This window comes from Ochotona curzoniae, unplaced genomic scaffold (assembly GCF_017591425.1).
Source record: "Ochotona curzoniae isolate NIBS_2020 unplaced genomic scaffold, NIBS_Ocur_1.0 contig_64, whole genome shotgun sequence".
Taxonomy (NCBI): Eukaryota; Metazoa; Chordata; class Mammalia; order Lagomorpha; family Ochotonidae; genus Ochotona; species Ochotona curzoniae.
The window spans coordinates 51350184-51368381 of NW_024466502.1; the positions used below are offsets into that span (position 1 = coordinate 51350184).

The 18198-nt window shown below is 38.4% G+C and overlaps 1 protein-coding gene across 10 annotated transcripts in view; it reads left to right on the forward strand.

Annotated features, from left to right (window-relative positions):
• Nucleotides 1-278: 278 nt before the first annotated feature.
• The window catches only part of DCLK1 (doublecortin like kinase 1), a 321237-nt gene continuing 303317 nt past the window's right edge, over nt 279-18198 (forward strand). For 6 of the 10 annotated variants that reach the window (XM_040991509.1, XM_040991511.1, XM_040991512.1 and 3 more), the window contains exons 1-2: nt 279-671; nt 17567-17913. In XM_040991509.1, coding sequence (XP_040847443.1) covers nt 296-671; nt 17567-17913 — 723 coding nt within the window. In that variant the 5' untranslated portion in view covers nt 279-295. The remainder of the gene's footprint in view (nt 672-17566; nt 17914-18198) is intronic. The other 4 variants (XM_040991523.1, XM_040991521.1, XM_040991522.1 and 1 more) reach the window with 1 other exon arrangement.

Consider the following 18198-nt stretch of genomic DNA (forward strand, 5'->3'; position numbering starts at 1 on the left):
ACTGTCTTCTACTGCCTTCCCAGGCCACAAGCAGGGAGCTGGATGGGAAGTGGAGCGGCCGGGATTAGAACCGGCGCCCATATGGGATCCCGGGCGTGCAAAGCGAGGACTTTAACCACTATGCTATCATGCCGGGCCCCACAAATGTTTTTGAAGTACTTTGGCCTCACATTCATTACAGCCATAGTTCCACTAAGTTAAGAAAGGGCTTTCAAATTGTGGCCTTCAAATAACCCCACTTGTGTGTCTGTGTTTGTTTCTGGGGCTTCCAGGTGCCACGTGTAAGCCGCCCATCATGTCGTTTGGCAGAGACATGGAGCTGGAACATTTCGACGAGCGGGACAAGGCGCAGAGGTACAGCCGCGGGTCGCGGGTGAACGGCCTGCCCAGCCCAACGCACAGCGCCCACTGCAGCTTCTACCGAACCCGCACGCTGCAGACGCTCAGCTCCGAGAAGAAGGCCAAGAAAGTTCGCTTCTATCGAAACGGAGATCGCTACTTCAAAGGGATTGTGTATGCCATCTCCCCTGACCGGTTCCGATCTTTTGAAGCCCTGCTGGCTGATTTGACCCGAACTCTGTCGGATAATGTGAATTTGCCCCAGGGAGTGAGGACCATCTACACCATTGATGGGCTCAAGAAGGTTTCCAGCTTGGACCAACTGGTGGAAGGTCAGTACCTAAAATGACCCCAGTGTGGTCTGCAATGGTCTTTGTCGTATATGTGTATCGTTCTAGTCTTTTCTTACTTGGCTGTATGCTTTTTTGGCTAGAATCCTGCTAGAATTTTCACTATTGTAGGGTTAAAAAGCAGAAATGAATGGTATTGGGTCAGGTGGCTTAGAATAAGGTAATTCTTGGTATTTGCTCTTCTTTCTCACATACATGCTACATTACTTTTAGAAGTTCATTTTATATCTTCAGTCTCATACTTTATTTCTCCATGCAAATTGAATTTTTGCTATCAAGATGTACTTGAACTGAAAATAATTAATGGATCATGAGATGTTAGAACTGAAAGAAAACTTAGATCGCTATCAAACCCATTAATTTTATCACTGGGGACTGTGGCCCAGAAAATTCCGATGATGTGTCTGTGGTTATATGGTTAGTGATGACACTACCCCAAGAATGACATTTTCTGACAGTTTTTCCCATTCATTTTAAATTTGAAGGATTGCCATTTTACAGGGTTTTTTTTTTTTGATAACATAAAAGAAATCCGTCTGTGTACTGTATCTTTTAAATGCAGTTATCAGTTTTAGATATTTCATGTATAAGTAGGACTATTTTGATCAAAGGGTAATGCCTGAAATCTCATGTGAGCAGAGTAGGGGCCACCCGCTCCGTGTGACCCTTGCCTCAGGATTGACCCCGTTTGAAAAGCCTGCAACTTCTTGTTGCTTTAGACATCGTAATCACATTAAAGTGACCTGGAGAGAAATAACTGTCATTAGAAGTATGCTCGGGTGTAAATGAGGAGAGCAGAGCCTCTTTGGCATTTCTGAGATGAAGGACCTGATAAAGGTGTGGATGGTACAAAAGGAAGGCAGCAAAAAGAAGGTCCAATTGCAAGAGCTTGATTTTGCCCTGTTCAGGTTTACTCTGGTGACATTCGCCTGGGGCCTGTTTTCCAACTCGGCCCTGGAGGGATGCTGCCGCCCACTTTCCTTCCTCCCGTGTACAGGCAGCACTGACTACACACTAGCAGAGGCCCCTCTTGGCTTCCTTAGGAACCAGAGTGTGTGTGATTCAAGGCTGAGGGCTCTCCCCATCCCTCGTCCCTCAGCCGCGACGCCAGATGGACCACAGTAGGATTGGACTTGGGAGGGCATGCTGGAGCCTAAGCTTGGTGTGTTTGCTCTGTGGGAATTCACATCTCTGTTTGGTAACTTGTCACTTTGCCAAGATGCCTGTAGACTTGGCCTTTTTCCTTCTATTCAGAGGTTGCAGCTTCCAGTAAATTAAAGGGGAAGAACAAGCAAGCATCTCTCTGCATATGCTCTGATTTCCAAGTCCTGTCTTTGGTCTGACCTTGAGAAATATCAGGATTAACTAAGTATATGGAGCTATATTCTGGAAGACCTTAAGATGAAACCCGCCGTCAGGTGCATGAGCAGTCACAAGCCAGCCCATTAAGGGCTGACAGCACTTGAGAAATACAGCAAGGGCTGAAAGCACATCCTCAGCAGGGAGCTGACACCTCACTCTCTTCTGGAATCACTTGTGCAGAATCCAAGGGGCCTGACTTTCCCACCTGAATTGATCTTTACTGAGAAGTGGCCAGAGGTGTTCCTATGAATGTCTTCCACCAAGAAGAGGGTTTGGGAGGTAGCAGGTAACAGCACTCCTTTGAAACCTGAAGAGAGCAAAATTGTGGTTTGCTTGCCACCATTTTCTCTTTCCCTATTTTTTTTTTTAAACCATGAAGTTATGCTTGCTGTGGGAGATGGTGATGATGATAATTATAGCTCCCAGTCATTGAGCATGCATTGATTGGTGTTGCTTGTATATGTGAATGCATTTAATTCTCACAGTGGTCCTCATGCTAAGATGAAAAGACAGAGGCACATGGTGGTTAAGTAATCTATTCACAGGTGGACACTAAGAAATAGCAGGTGGGATTGGAACCCAGGAATCCTGATCCCAGGGTTTGGGCACAAACTCCACAAAGATGTAATAGCCATGAAAAACTTCTATAAAAGGTATTCTGGTGCTTATTTGAATACAGTGAGTGACTTTTAACATAGTAAAGGGGTAGACATTTTAGTGGAAAGTTAACAACAAACCTTAAGTTGTTCCATCACTGTTACTATGCTTAAATGAACTGTTGTTTTATTAGCTTCTTTTTGCAGATATGTTTTTATTCTTGACTTATTTCCAGGAATGGAAAAGCTTACTCCTGGAAATATTTTTCATTTTTACTGCCCCAGATAGTCAAGGTGAAGAAGTTGCGGAATGAGTAGTCTGATGTTCAAAAATTACTTTTTTGGGGCAAAATACAATTTAGTTCACACACTGGCTACACTTAAGTTTTCAATTTCCACTTTAAGCAGATTTTTTTTCCCCTAATCTGTAACACTGAAAATTACCATGCAGCTGCACTTAGTGTTTAAATAGCTGGAAATCCATTTAGATTTGCCTCTTTGCCAATTATTTTTTTTTGCTTAGTCTGTTCAAATGCAAACCATAGCTTCATATTCATCATTAGGGCATATCTCTCATTTTACATACTAATTTTATGTCAACATCAATGGATGTTATTAGCTTTGCATTTCCACTTCCAGTATGATGATGTTTGAGTTTTAAATTAAATCTTCTAAGTGGGTGCAGTGACAAATGTATTTGATTTGTAATTTTTTTTTAGTTTTTCCTTTATCTCAGACTAAAAATTCTGAATTAGAATGATGTATGTTTCTGTATTTGTAACAGCTTCATGATCAGATTCACTCTTTTGTTTTGTTGTGCTGATTGTTCTGCCTGAGTGTAGTTCAAGCACATTGGTTGGGCAGACTTTAAGCTCCAGTTATATAGTGAGTGGATGTGTATGTCACAGGGGTACTACGACAGGTTCATGCAAAAAAAAAAAAGAAAATAAAAATGTCAGTTTATTTGGTGAAAAAATTGAGATTCTAGTATAGGTTTCCCATAATACATATTCTCCATGAACTTTTAGAAGACCCCTTGATACAGTCTCAAATATGACAATAAAATGGTTTATCTTTTATTTCCATTTTCTGTGAAGTTTTAGAAGATCTTTCATATAATTAATTATCTGTATCTACATATGCATGTTTGCATGTACACACTACACATTTAAGTGTGCATCAAAGGCAACACTAGTAAGTGCTTTTAAAGTGGCCTCACTGTGTTTCCAAACATTATGATGGAAAGCTGAACTGCAGTACTGCTTCTGTCGGTAATTCACCTTGAGACTTGGCCTCATTTCCCTCCCACCTGTGTACCATTTAAATTTTACAAGGAGTGTATAAACGTGGCTGAAGATGAATGAAGATGTAGCATTTAAACCCTTTGAACTCTTAGGAGGTGTAATGTAAATCCTAAACATTGATTGATCCATCAGTTCCTCAACTGATTTTGCCTCCTTGTTACGTGCTGTGTAAATGTAGCTGTGAGAGGGCTGAATCATTCTCTTCAAACATTAGTATTAAAACTATGTAAATATGCCATTTTCTGGGTGGAAATAAGTTGACTCAATCACTGGATCTGCACAATTAGAAATGTGCCCTTCTTCTTCCTTGGTTTTGATTCATGTCTGCTGCTCACTAATCCCCATGGACATGGGCCGACTCAGAGCTCTGCTGTGTAAGGTCTTTTTCTGAGGCCCCTGAGAATTCACTGCTCAGGATTGTCGTTTATGAATCTCTCTTACTGCACCCTGAATCATCTGTGTCTTGTGACAATTTTCCTATTTTATAGGTATAAATTATCTTTCACCTAATTCACAGACTTCCTCTATACTTCTCCCTGCTATTTTAATTTCTTAAAAAAAATAATTGTTTGAATAGCTATAGTATGTGCTTTCCATGAAAGTTCCTGGAAACAACCAGTTTATTAGTTTTTTTTTTAAAATCTCCTTTCAGAGATTCCAGTGCACGTTAAGAATATACATTTTCCCAGAAAAAATTTGCTACACACAGTGGTTCACCATGCTTTGTACACTGAGAAGTGTTATGGTAGAGACCTAATCCTACTAATACATGTGGAAGTATTATGTATTGTTTCTGACTTCATAGTACCCTTTTATAAAATGTATTGTTATTTATTTCATTTGTGTTTTTTTTTTGGTTGTTGATGGGCTTTTAAGTTCTATCCAATTCCTCAGAATTATAATTTTGTAGTGAGTATCTTTGATTATGTTTTCCACTCATAAATATTTATAATAAATTCCTAGAAGTAATATTGCTGGATATAGAGGTACATGCATTGCACTTCTAAGAGCTGTTGTAATTATTTTCTCCATATAAATGGCTCTAGTGTGCAGTCTGATTAATCAATAATATTTGAGAGTGGCTGGTTTATTATACCTTCAATAGGAAGATGTTTTACCAAAAAATTTTATTGGGCCCGGCGCGGTGGCGCAAGTGGTTAAAGGTCCTTGCCTTGCACGCCCGGGATCCCATATGGGCGCCGGTTCTAATCCCAGCAGCCCCGCTTCCCTTCCAGCTCCCTGCCTGTGGCCTGGGAAAGCAGTTGAGGACAGCCCAAAGCTTTGGGAACCTGCACCCGCGTGGGAGACCCAGAAGAGGCTCCTGGCTTCGGATCGGCATAGTATCGGCCCGTTGCGCTCACTTGGGGAGTGAATCATCGGCCGGAAGATCTTCCTCTCTGTCTCTCCTCTCTGTATATCCGCCTTTCCAATAAAAAAAAATAATAAAAATAAATCTTTCAAAAAAAAAATTTTATTTTTTAGCCTAATAAAGAAAGAAAAATATAAGCCTTGTTATAGTTTTATCTTTTATGTATTTAAAAGGCATTTGTGTTTCTTATTTGACAGTGTCTTGGCATAACTTTTGATAGTTTTTCCACCAGGATGAGATCTTTTAATTGACTGTATAGAGTTATTTTTTCTCAAGAATATCAACATTTTTCACAATAATTAAAAGCATTTTCCAAGATTTCTCTTTATCTAATGGCTTTAAATATCTCATGTCATCATATAGATTCACCAAAATTTGGTCTTTTCACTCATGTTGTAACTTACATACCTTGATTTCCGTGTTTTGATACACATCTTACACAATGAAGGAATCATCATTAAAACTAAGAAGTTTCCTTGGGAGCAATGTGCCACTAAATGGCAGGCTTTATTTACCTTAAATTACTTTTCCCACCCATGTCTTTTTTTGGTTCCAGAATCATAACTTGTCTTATTTATTATGTTTCCTTCATTTTTTTTCCTAAGCTGTGATAGTTTCTCAGTGTTTCTGGAAACGTGAAGAATATCAGCCAGCTTTTTTGTAGGAAGTCCCTCAATATGAGTTTGGTGATTAGATTGATACTGAGGTATTTTTGGCAAGAATTCCACAGAAGTGATATCTATTGTTGGTTTCTCAGTCTACATTTCAGGGACTTGTAATATACATATGCCATTGCTGGTTATCTGGTTATCAGTTGGTAGGGTGTTGCTCTCAGAAATCTTCTCTTGAGACTTATGATCTTTTCCCCTTGTAATTAATGAATCTTTCAGGGGAGAAATGTTGTATTTTGTTTCTCCTTAAGCTTTTGTCATGGACAAGACACCTATTGGTGGATCTTTACTGCATCAATTACTGCGGTGGGTTCTTATGTTGATGTGTTTCATCTGCCACATCTTGTATTACAAGTCTCCCCCATTTTCCTGTCTTGTCATGCATGCTAGGTCCTTTGCCTCTGGGATCATCCACTATAATTGCGTTAATTCCCATGTTTTAGCCTATCTTTTTAAGGCCCATTTCTTTCAAATCAGACTTTTTCTGTGCTCCAGCTACCTGGATATATGCAACTACTTCATAAAGTTCATGAAGGAAGGGCACTGGGCCCAAGATGTTATGATGCCAGTGATAATTTCCTATCAGAGTATCTGGATGGGAATCCTGGCTCCACTCCTGGTTCTGGTTTCCTGCTAATGTGCACCCTGAGAGGCAGCAGTAGATGGCTCAGAAAGCTGAACCCCCAGCAGCCACCTAAGAGACTCACGTGGAGGTTTTTGACTGCCAGCTTTGTAGGCATTCGGGGAGTGAATCAGGAAAGGAAAAATCTCTGTCTGTCTTCTTTCTCTGCCTCTCAAGTAAAAATAAAACATTTTTAAAACCATAGAAATACCTTTTAATAGTTAATAGATAACATAATTTGGTACAAAGATTTGTTGCAATCTATGTGTAAAAAAGTTCAAGAAGTTCAAAAGTTCATGAAAATATTTGAGAAAACAATGCATGGGTTTCAAAAATAAACTTATTTTAAAATTCTATTTCTCACAAACTTGAATTGATTCTGTAATCCTTAGTACTTCCAAGCATAATTTGTATAAATATAAAACCATTCTGCTTCATGATCCAGGATTTATCTGTGTTGTGCTCCTGATCTTATTAAATGGTGTCTCTATCTGCTAAAAACCCCACATTTGTGACCCTTGGAGAGTCATATGTTGAAACTCACTTGCCAGTGTGATCTGGCTTGAAGTTCGGTATCTTCGGAGGTGAAGAGATGATGAAAGGGAAGCTCCCAAGAATGGGCTTGCCACCTTGTAAAAGAGGTGCCAGAGAACTGTCCTGCCCCTTCTGCCGTAGGAGGGAACAGTGAGATGGCACAGTGTTTAAGGAAGGGATTCCTCACAGATGTGGAATCGGCTGGGACCTTGCTCTGGGATCTTCTCTACACTGCAGAACTATAAAAAAAATTTGTTGTTTATATAGCATCACTTTATCAATTTTTATTAGAGTGGTTGACCAGATTAAGCACAACCTAACAACCTTATGACTTATTTTTCCCTCTCTTAGTCCTTCAAATCCAAGTGGTCACCAATTGGTGCTGTTTTTGACTTAAGGTATTTCTGCAATTTGTCCCTCTCTCTTCATCACCACTGTAACTTTAAGCTCTCATTATACTGTAACAGTCTTGTTGCCTTTTGGAATGAAGGAGTCTACAGTGGACATTATGGAAATTTTGAAACATGCAAAGAAGTCAGATGAATCAAATAAGGACTCTCATATCCCTATTACATGACTCTGATCAGTTCTTCCTTGTCCTATCGTAATAAAATCTTAAGTCCAAAATACAAATCCTAGTGTTTCTTTTGCTCTATATATTGGCCTGAGTTTTCATTTTCATGACAGACTCTATGATTAACTCCTTTGGACATACATGTGTCTTATGGTTGACTTTTCAGATTCAACCTTCTGCATCTGTATAAAACACATATGGACTGTCATTATTCTTAAGATTCAGTATCACAATTGGTTACCTAAAACTTATGTTCTATTAGGCACTGTACAGTCTGGGTATGATTTAATATGGAAGGCTGGGAATCAGTTGTATGTAAATATGACACCATTTTTTGCAAGGGACTTGAGCATCTGAGGATTTGGGTAGCCAAGGAAGGACCTTGGTACCAATCTCCCAAAAATACTGAGGGATGACTTCACAGTAGTCTCCCAGCCAAAATCCCTGCCTGTGAGCCATCCCTTTGCTGAATAGTCGATGTTCTGTTTGCTGACAAAATATAGTCCTTGAAATTTAATCAGCTTCTCGGCAATTTTGCGCCTACCCCTTCCTGCTGTCGCAGCCTTTCCTGTTATCTTGTGATACTCCCAGATCTCAAGCTCATCTGCTTTGCTTCCCCGCATATTTGCATTTCTGGGCTTCCCTTGTCTCCTGTCTCCAGGTAAGATGGGTTCCTCCTCTGAGGGTGTATAGCTTCCTGATTAAGAACATATGCTCTGGAGTTAGACAGCCTGCTTTGAATCTTGACCCCTTGCTTTGTTGAGCAAGCTATCTAGGACATGTTTCTCATAATGACTGGTATGCTAGACCTTAGCTTATAAAACTGTCGAGGAGGTTTGCAGGTAAGGTGGCATAGGCTAAAATATAACCTACAATATGGCAAATGTTCTGATGATCTGTTCTGACGTGGTTTCTCCATAAATCCCACCACACACTGATGCACAATTTCCCCACATTCTAAACAATTCTTACCTTGATCTTGCTAGCCTCTCAAACTTTAAGGTCTTCCCTGTAAGAGGTCTCTGTATTTGTTCTCTCCATTTCTTAAAGTTCCAGACATACTCCAACTTCTTTACTTTTTTAAAAGATTCTTTGATTTCTTATTCAAAAGTCAAATTTACAAAGAGGAGAGACAGAGAAAGATCTTCCTTTGTTAAATACATATTTTTTTATTAATTTTTATTAATTACATTGCATTATGTGACAGTTTCACAGGCTCTGGGATTCCTCCTACTCCTCCTCGTACCCTCCCCCCATGGTGGATTCCTCCATCTTGTTGCTGTATTACATTTCAAATTCAGTCAAGATTCTTTCTTGCATATACCAAGCATAGAGTCAGCATCTTATTGTCCAGGTCAATTGAACGGTTTCTTGGAGAGACCATCTCTGGTCTGAAGACAGAGCTGGCAGAATATCATCCCGATCAATTTAAAGCCACAACATAACATCAACGACAATTTACAACATTATGGAATTAATTGACGTAGTATTGAGTAACCAATATGTTAAAAAAATGCGAGTTCTTAACCACATCCTGTAACTATTTCATTGACATTTCAATTTTAGTTTATACACAGAACCGGCTGCTGTACACCTTAAAATGGCTATAGGTTACTATTCAGCTGTCTCGTGTCTATTTTCATTTTAGTATTTAGCAGTTTATAGGATTGAAGCATAATTTTGCTGAACTTGGCAGATTTTAGGATAGTCTAAACTGTGTTATAACTCTAACAAGGCATATGTCAACAATTGAGGTGCAGAACAGTTTTAGGAGGGGTGTGCAGAGAAATCTTCAATACCTTAGTGAGGAGTAACTAATCTTTATGTCCTTCCTAGTAAGGTCCACGCTGACCATTTCCTGTCTGGTTCTAAGCAGAAAGATCTTCCAATTGCTAGTTCACTCCCTAGGCGGTACAATGAGTGGCCAGAGCTGAGCCAATCTGAAGCCAGGTGCCAGGAGCTTCTTCCAGATCTTATACACGGGTGCAGGGTCCCAAGACTTTGGGCCTTCCTTTACTGCTTTCCCAGACCACAAGCAGAGAGCTGGAAGGGAAGTGAAGTAGCTGGGATTAGAACCGGCACCCCTATGGGATCTTGGCACAAGCAAGGCAAGGATTTTAGCCACTAGTCTACCTTGCTGGGCCCACTCCAACCTCTGTATTAGCATTAGTGATATACTCATTTTACATCTAAATCTCAGGAAATTAAAGAGCCATTTGAGTCCTTACAGTCTAGCATGATAATAATGGATGTTCAATAAATATCACTGAAGAAATACAACAACATAAGAAGGGATACATGAATGCATAAAAGCAGTAGGGTAATGCTGCACAACTGAAGGAGTAATTATGAGGTCATGGATGGCTTTCTAGTGGTCTGGTTACAAACTTTACTTTTGTTCACTGTCCCTTAGCATCCATGTCTCTGGGCACCTGATTATGCTAAATTATCTTCAGAAACTTCTTCATCTCCGGGCACTTCATAGATATTGATCCTGTGTTTCATCTTTTCCAACTGAATGTGGGCATTCTCCCTGAGCATTTTCTTTAGTTCCTGAGGCTAATACTTGCATGACCTTCCAAAACACGGGGCCTGTATCTTTATCTGCTTACTGGAAGTAATTGGTGAACTCCCAGAAACTTTCAATTCAGTATTTATGCAGCCACATCTCTTTCCTTCCTTACTATCTCATCTAAACTAGTTCCCCTTATTTTATATGCGTTGGGGTATGCAGCAATCAACCCAGAAGAGAAGATTTTAATATCATTGGTCAAATGACCACATTGATTTGCATTCCCCGGGAACCAACACCCAACCAATTGCCAACTCTGATTGACTGATTCACTGCTTTCTGTCCCTTGCAGGTGTGTGAGGTTCAGTTCTCCTGGCTTATCACAATGACTGTCTAGATGCTGTCCTGACTCCAGTCCCCTTCACCTCCCATCTTTTACCCTCCCTTGACTTCCTTCACACCAATATTCCTAATCCCCAGTGTTGGTCATGCTTAAAATCCCAGATCCTATTGCTTACTGAAGTTATATCTGGCTTGTTTGTCCATGGAACCATTTTTTTTTTAAAAAAAATTTAAGAAAACAATGAAGATCTCATAAACTCTCCTTTTACTGGAAGTAGAGCGAATTATTACTATTATCTGAAAAGTGCTTCTGATTTCTGTTGGTGAAAATCTCATCCATTCTTTTTCACCACCAGTATAAATCCTGTTTCCTCTTCGTTGATAGCCTGGTGGGAAGCAGGGAGTGGCTTCTTCTGAATTAGGATTCCTTGTACCACTTCTTTGGCAACTATCACTTGCTGAATTACAGTGTAATGTTAAATGCATGAGCTGCTATCTAAGCTCTTAGCAAAAAACCTCATGACAGAGTTCATTCTATACAGTCGTTAATGCCAGTCTTTTGCTTCTTATTGAGGATTTGGGAGGCTTTTAATTTTTTTTTTTAAAGATTTATTTTACTTTTTTTGGAAAGTCAGATATACAGAGAGGAGGAGAGACAGAGAGAAATATCTTCTGTCCAATGATTCACTCCCCAAGTGACCGCAACAGACGGCTGAGCCAATCCGAAGCCAGGAGCCAGGAGCTCTTCCAGGTCTGCCACGCAGGTGCAGGGTCCCAAGGCTTTGGGCCGTCCTCAACTGCTTTCCCAGGCCACAAGCAGCAAGATGGATGGGAAGTGGAGCTGCCGGGATTAGAACCGGTGCCCATATGGGATCCCAGCATGTTCAAGGCGAGGACTTTAGCCTCTAGGCCACCACCAGGCCCTAATTTTTTTTGTTTGTTTAATGGTTAGTACTGGGTGTTCTTATGCAGTTTTATTATTTGTTTTTCTGTCATTTTCTTAGGAGAAATATGTAGCAATGAGATTATGGGTGAGAGAAATAAATATCATGGCTCCAATCACAGTTTTCCTTATTATGGTGTTTAGTTGTTTTTATCTTTTATAGTACCTTTTTAAAAAGTTATGATTAGTCCTGCATATTGTTATTTTAAATTTTTCTTCGTGATATGGTTTTGTAGATATGGGGATTTCCCCCTCCATCTCATGTTCCTCCCTCCCAATCCCCACCCCCCCCCACTGTTTTCTTGCATATTATTGCAGTAGTATAGTCATTCATCAATAATCACAAGTCCAACATTCTGTTATTTAAGTATGTAATGGCACTGTAGATGTAGGCAATTGTGGAAAACCTAGTATCCTGTTATTAAGGTATTTTTAACAATTCCATTGGAAGTCCTTCTTACATTTGGGAGTAGAGATGCATACTGCCACCTATTTTCATTTCCCACTGTGCTAGTCTCCATTAGGCAGTTCTTCTGTGAGAATATGTCTTTATACATGTTTACCTATGTATCTATTTATTTTGTATTTTGCATGAAGTTTGCCATATATCAGAGAAAATACATATTTGTCCTCTTGGGACTGGCTTATTTTACTGAGCATAGTTCTGCACATTATATTATTCCATTGTTTTATTCTTAATCTGTTTTTCCCCCTTTCATTTTAGTTTCTCAGTTGTATCAGTTTAAAATTTTTGAAAAGCTTAGATCTCTCAATGTTTTTTCCTTTTTGTTATTTTCCTGTTGCTTTTGAATTTGAGAAGTGGGCATTTTCCCATATGTCTGACTTCAGATTTCTTTCCCGTAAGCTAATGTTTGTGTATTGTGATGTTATGAAAGACCTTTGTGGTAAAATGGCCCATGAGAGCTTTGGGGAAGTGTTCTTTTTGTCTTTAATTGCGCTTTGAAAATCATCTTAAACCATGCCTTCCAGATGGATTATGAAAAATTGCTGTGTATATTCAAGTTGGCTCACAAAATGTAATGTCCAAAAGACATGTCATGATATTTTTATTCTGTAAAGAATCATTCAAATCATTTAATTGAGTTCAGTTTCAGAGGTTTCATTATATATACATGTGTGTGTGTGTGTGTATACATATATATATGAACCCTGGATTTTTGCTGTAACTCAATAGTTGTGAAATTGAGTTGCCAGAGTTTTCAATAAGAAAGTATAAATATCCCATAATTATGTTACCTTGCCTATATCACATCTCGTACTTAAAGGAATCCTGGAGGAAATACTTGCCAGGTTTTGCAATGTAAAGGTTAGAGATTGGGTTGTTTTTCAGGCTGTAATGTCAGAGCTAGAATGTATAAGTCACAATTCTTAGGCAGTGGAAAAACTGCAACAATATCAGAAATCTGGGCAAAATTTTAGAGTCTTTCATTCTGAATAATTATGGCAAACCAAATTCATAGCTGATAGGCATAGTCAACCAGAGAGCTGGTACTGCATTACTAGTTATCTAGTGCTCAGAGAATTTATTTTGACTGGAAATATTCTGAGTTGACAGTGGAAGATAATGGTAAAGTTGTTTGAACTTTGCAGAATTTAAAGATGAACCCTGTGAGAGAAAATATATTCTGAAAGAAAAATGGAAAATGTGATAATTTAAAATCACATAGATGATTACAAAAAAAAAACACAAAGGCAGAATTTTGAGTATCTTAAAGTAATTTAATGTGCTTATCAGAAAATGGTTTTGTCTTTGAATTTGCTTTTAATATTCAAATCTTGCAGGAAAGAAATGCAATATTCTGACATTTTTGGAAGTATTGTTTGGATCCAAACAAAATACCATGTTTTGTTTCTTCTTATTTTTTTTTTTTGAAACAGAAAAGTTGTTATATTATCGCTTTGCTTAAAATCAAACACTAATTTTTGGCCTTTGTAAATGCCACAGCAATTCAAATAGATTACTGCTTCTTACAGTTTGGTGTGTTGTCTCAGACACCAAGGAAACAGAATTCCAGTAGAGCATCAGTGTTACTGTAGGTGTTATCACAGGACTCTCTGGCTTGAATGCACTGGAGCAAGACTAGCATTGTGATAACCACCAGGAAGTCATTATGTATCATAATTTCCAGTTATGTCTCTTCCTAAATTTTATACATTTTTCTTTAAATTATGATCTTTCCAGTATTACCATTCTTATTTAAATTTCATGAATGATATGTAATGAGATGATTTTAAAACCAGTGTTGGAGTAGTTTGTGAAAATACGTATTGGTTTAGCTTTATTCATTTTTACATCATTGTGTAGTAGGGATCACATCAAAAGATTTTGAAATGGCTCATTATATAGAAGAACTGCATTTCAGTAGTTTATTAGTTTATTATATTATATTATACTATGTTATATTATATTATATTATATTATATTATATTATATTATATATTATATTAGTTTATTATACTGCTTTTGAATGAGACTTAACATGCCTACCTCATGTCAGGGATTGAATGCAACACAGATAATTCTCTAACATGATTGTAATTTGTCTCATAACTTAGTCCCACCAAGCTAGAGATTAAACAGTGGATATGCAGACCTGTATTACCAAACCAAGACTATGTATTTTACCCATCCAGAACACTCATAGTTGTTAATTTACAATGATCATGACATTACCACATTACCATCTACCTTCTGTATCCACAAATTCCACTTCCACAGATGAAACCACCTGTAGACCAAAAAATATTTTAAAATCACAACTCTACTGAACAAGTGCAGATTTTCTCTTGTCATTATGTTCTGACAATGCAATATAACAAATATTTGTGTAGCATTTTATTGTTTTTGGTGTTACACATAATCCAGAGATGAGCTGAAGTGCGGTTTAAAAGGTTACATGCAAATACTACAGTATGTTACAAAAGGAATTTGACCATCTACATATTTATATCTGTGAGATTTTGAATTAATTCCTTGTGGATGCTGAGGAGTGACTATAATTGAAAAACTGTTTTTCCCCCACAAAATTATAAGCTACAATCAACTTTCTGTTAACACGGAACACATCCCCAGCAGTAGAGAAAAGCTCATCGTTATGATTATGATGAGTAGTCGCAGGGTGAGTGGTTAGCCTTGCAACATTCCGATGTCTGATTCGCACATTACAGAGCCTGGATTGGATGCCCAGCCCCAGTTCCTGTCCCTGTCTCCCATCTCCTACCAGTGTAGACCCCACGAGGCAACAGTTGGTGATTTAAGCAAGGGGGTTCCTGCCCTGAAGTGGGAGACCTGGGTTGTGTTCTTGGATCCTACCCATTTCAGTCATTACAAACATTTAGGATTAGAGTTAATGGATTGGACCTCAGTCTGCTTCACAAATAAATACATTTTTAAAAAAGTGCTGGACATATGACTGTATATGAAGAACTATACTATAGTAATGTTATAGGGCAAGTCAGTGAGGGGGGGAGGGAGTTAGGAAGAGGATAAGGGATATCCCAGAGCCTATGGAATTGTATTATAAAATGATAATAAACAAACAAACAAATAAATAAATATATAAATAAAGTGGAGCAACTGGGACACAAATGAGTACCCATATGGGATGCCAGCACTGGCAGGTGAAGTACTAGCCTGCTATAGCACCATCCAAGCCTCACTTCATTGGTTTACTAGGATTTTCAGAATCTTTTCCATAAATATAAGATAATATTATCTGCTGAGGCCATTTTTCATCTTTTACAACCTGGAGAGCTTTTATGTCTTCTTGCCTAATTGGCTTTGCTAGAACTTCCTGTGCTACATTAAACAGAAATAGCAAAGTGAGCACCCTTGTCTCCTCCTGTGTAAAGGAAAGGTTTTCAGCATCTCGCCCCTGAGGATGGGCGTATGTCTTTTCACAGCCCTGATTGTGTATATTTCCTATACGCTGAATTTGTTGAGATTTTTTATCATGAATTGTTAAAAATTAATTTTATCAATGAAATGATGTTGAATTTTGTCTAATTTCTATTCTGTGTATATTTTGTATACACAGAATATTCTGTGTATACAATATTCTATTCTGTTTCTACTGATTTTGTCTTTAATCAAATCAAATTAATGTGATATATCACCTTAATTGATTTGAAACCCTCAGATAAATCCCACTTGATTAAAATGAAAAAAAAGGAAAGCATTTATCTTCTCTTGTAATAAACTTGTGCTCCATGCTATTATGTTATTTAAAACCCTTTTCCTTAAATCAATTTTTTTCTAAAGCTGGAAAAGTTTTCATTGTTAAAAATACCAACACTATATTGTTTTGTTCTGGTTTTATTATTAGCTTAATATATAAACTTTAAAAACAAGTGGACAGTGGCATATCTTTAATTAGCACGGGTTTTCACAATGGATCACTTTGATAGCTAAATTTCAGGTTGTGCCCCTTATTGGGGAGCACTGGGGGTAAATGCCAATGCTCAGTGTGGTGTCTACTGCTAACTATGCCATTAGAAACAATTAACACCCACGACAAGAGTTGCTTAGTGAATTGGTGCCATTTTGGTTTTAAATGTTCCTTCCAGGCTGACTGCACATTGCTGTGTTTGGCTTTTGGTGGGGCATTGTTTTAGAAGTATATATTGAAGACATATTTTGAAGATACTTGGCAAATATATTACTGATAACAACTTTTTTTTTTTTTTACTTAAAAAACTCCAGTTGAGTTATTTTTATGTGAATGCTCATTCGGCAGCCTTGAATGAATAAGGACAAGGACTTCCATAAAAGTAAATGGACTGTGTTGGATTAGGCTTGGGTCACTTTCCTATAATTATAAAGGCTGTGTAAGCATTTTATCTACCTGGGAGGAAAGACTAGTTTAGACAGGAGGAAGACATGGTTAAGTCTTTAATTTTAAAATGCTTTTTTGCTAACTTAACAAAAATGCATTTAGAATCAGTAAGTTTAAAGCTTTGAATCTGTTGTTACAATTGTTGCTGTCATTTGTGTGTAACTACATCTACATCCAGGTCTTTTAATTTATCATTAAAAGATTATCTGTTGAGTCATTTTTAGTATATATTTAATTTGACTTGGAGTCAAATTATGATGGTGTGGCTTGTATGTTGGGCACTCTCAAAACCCTTTACCTAGAAACAGGCATGAATCTGGTATTTGTAGGTCACGGTCAGAACTACGCAGGGAGAGTGAAGGAGATGTGACTGTTTTGCTTATTTTTGGAGTTGAAATTTCCTTCACAAAATGTTCAACATGAACTCTTCAAAACCACAAATCATATAACTTTTTAATAAAGCAGTGGTCTGCCCTTCTTAGTTTTTAAATTATCTCATGTATCAAACATAAGTTCTTCTAATTTTGAAGTTTTCTGAAAATTTTAAAATATCTTAATCCAGGGATAATATTCTGGCTTAACAGGTTAAGCTGCCAGTCGCAACATCAACATCACATAGGAGCAATAGTTTGTGTTGCAGCTGCTCCACCTCTTATCCAGCTCCCTGTTAACAGCCTGAAAAGGGTAGAGGGATATGGCCCACGTGTTTGGGCCCCTGCCACCCATATGGGAGACTGCATGAAGCTCCTTGTTTCACCTTGGTCTACCCCTGGCTGTTTTAGCCATCTGGGGAGTGAACTAGCAAGTCGGAGATCTTGATCTCTGTCTCTCCTTCTTTCTGTCCCTCTCACTTTCAAATAAAGAAGTAAAAATCCAAAAAAAAAAGGAATCCCTAAACTGCAAAGAAATTCTTGCAACTTGAACTTGATTTTGCACCTGTTTGAGACCTATGTCAGTGAATTAATGTTTCTGTTAACTATCTGAAGATGAAGAAACAGAGCAGTGATGATTTTACCCCACCCTGTTTGTTGACAACAGAGCCAGATTGGAAGGTAGAACTCTTTTTCATTAATTATTAATGAATGCATCTGTTGTTTCAAATCCCCTAAATAGAAAAGGAAAATCAAAGCCTAAATAGCAATGAAGAAATGCAGTTATCATTGTATGATTGTAAAATTTTCCTTTTTCCTAGGAGAGAGTTATGTATGTGGCTCCATAGAGCCCTTCAAGAAACTGGAGTACACCAAGAACGTGAACCCCAACTGGTCGGTGAATGTCAAGACCACCTCGGCCTCCCGGGCGGTGTCTTCATTAGCCACTGCCAAAGGCAGTCCTTCTGAGGTGCGGGAGAATAAGGATTTCATTCGGCCCAAACTGGTCACCATCATCAGAAGTGGGGTGAAACCCCGGAAGGCTGTTAGGATTCTTCTCAACAAGAAGACTGCTCATTCTTTTGAGCAGGTCCTCACTGATATAACTGATGCTATCAAGCTGGACTCAGGAGTGGTGAAGCGCCTGTACACGTTGGATGGGAAACAGGTAAGAGAGACGCTATGCTGTGAATTCTACCTCACAGGCAAGAACCAGTAGTCTGGGATGTAGGTGGCAGGCAGGCAGTAGGTACCTGAAGCATAGTACCTACAGATTGTGGAGGGGGCTGGGTCATGGAATCGTATGCAGGTTCTTGTTGGCTTCAGATCAGTCTAGAGATAGAGTGGGTATGATGAAACACGAGAGTAAAGTAGGAAAAGAAAAAAAAAAGGAGCTACTTTAGAAGACTGATTCCTTGGGGATTTCTACCTTTCATTTGTATGTACTTAATAA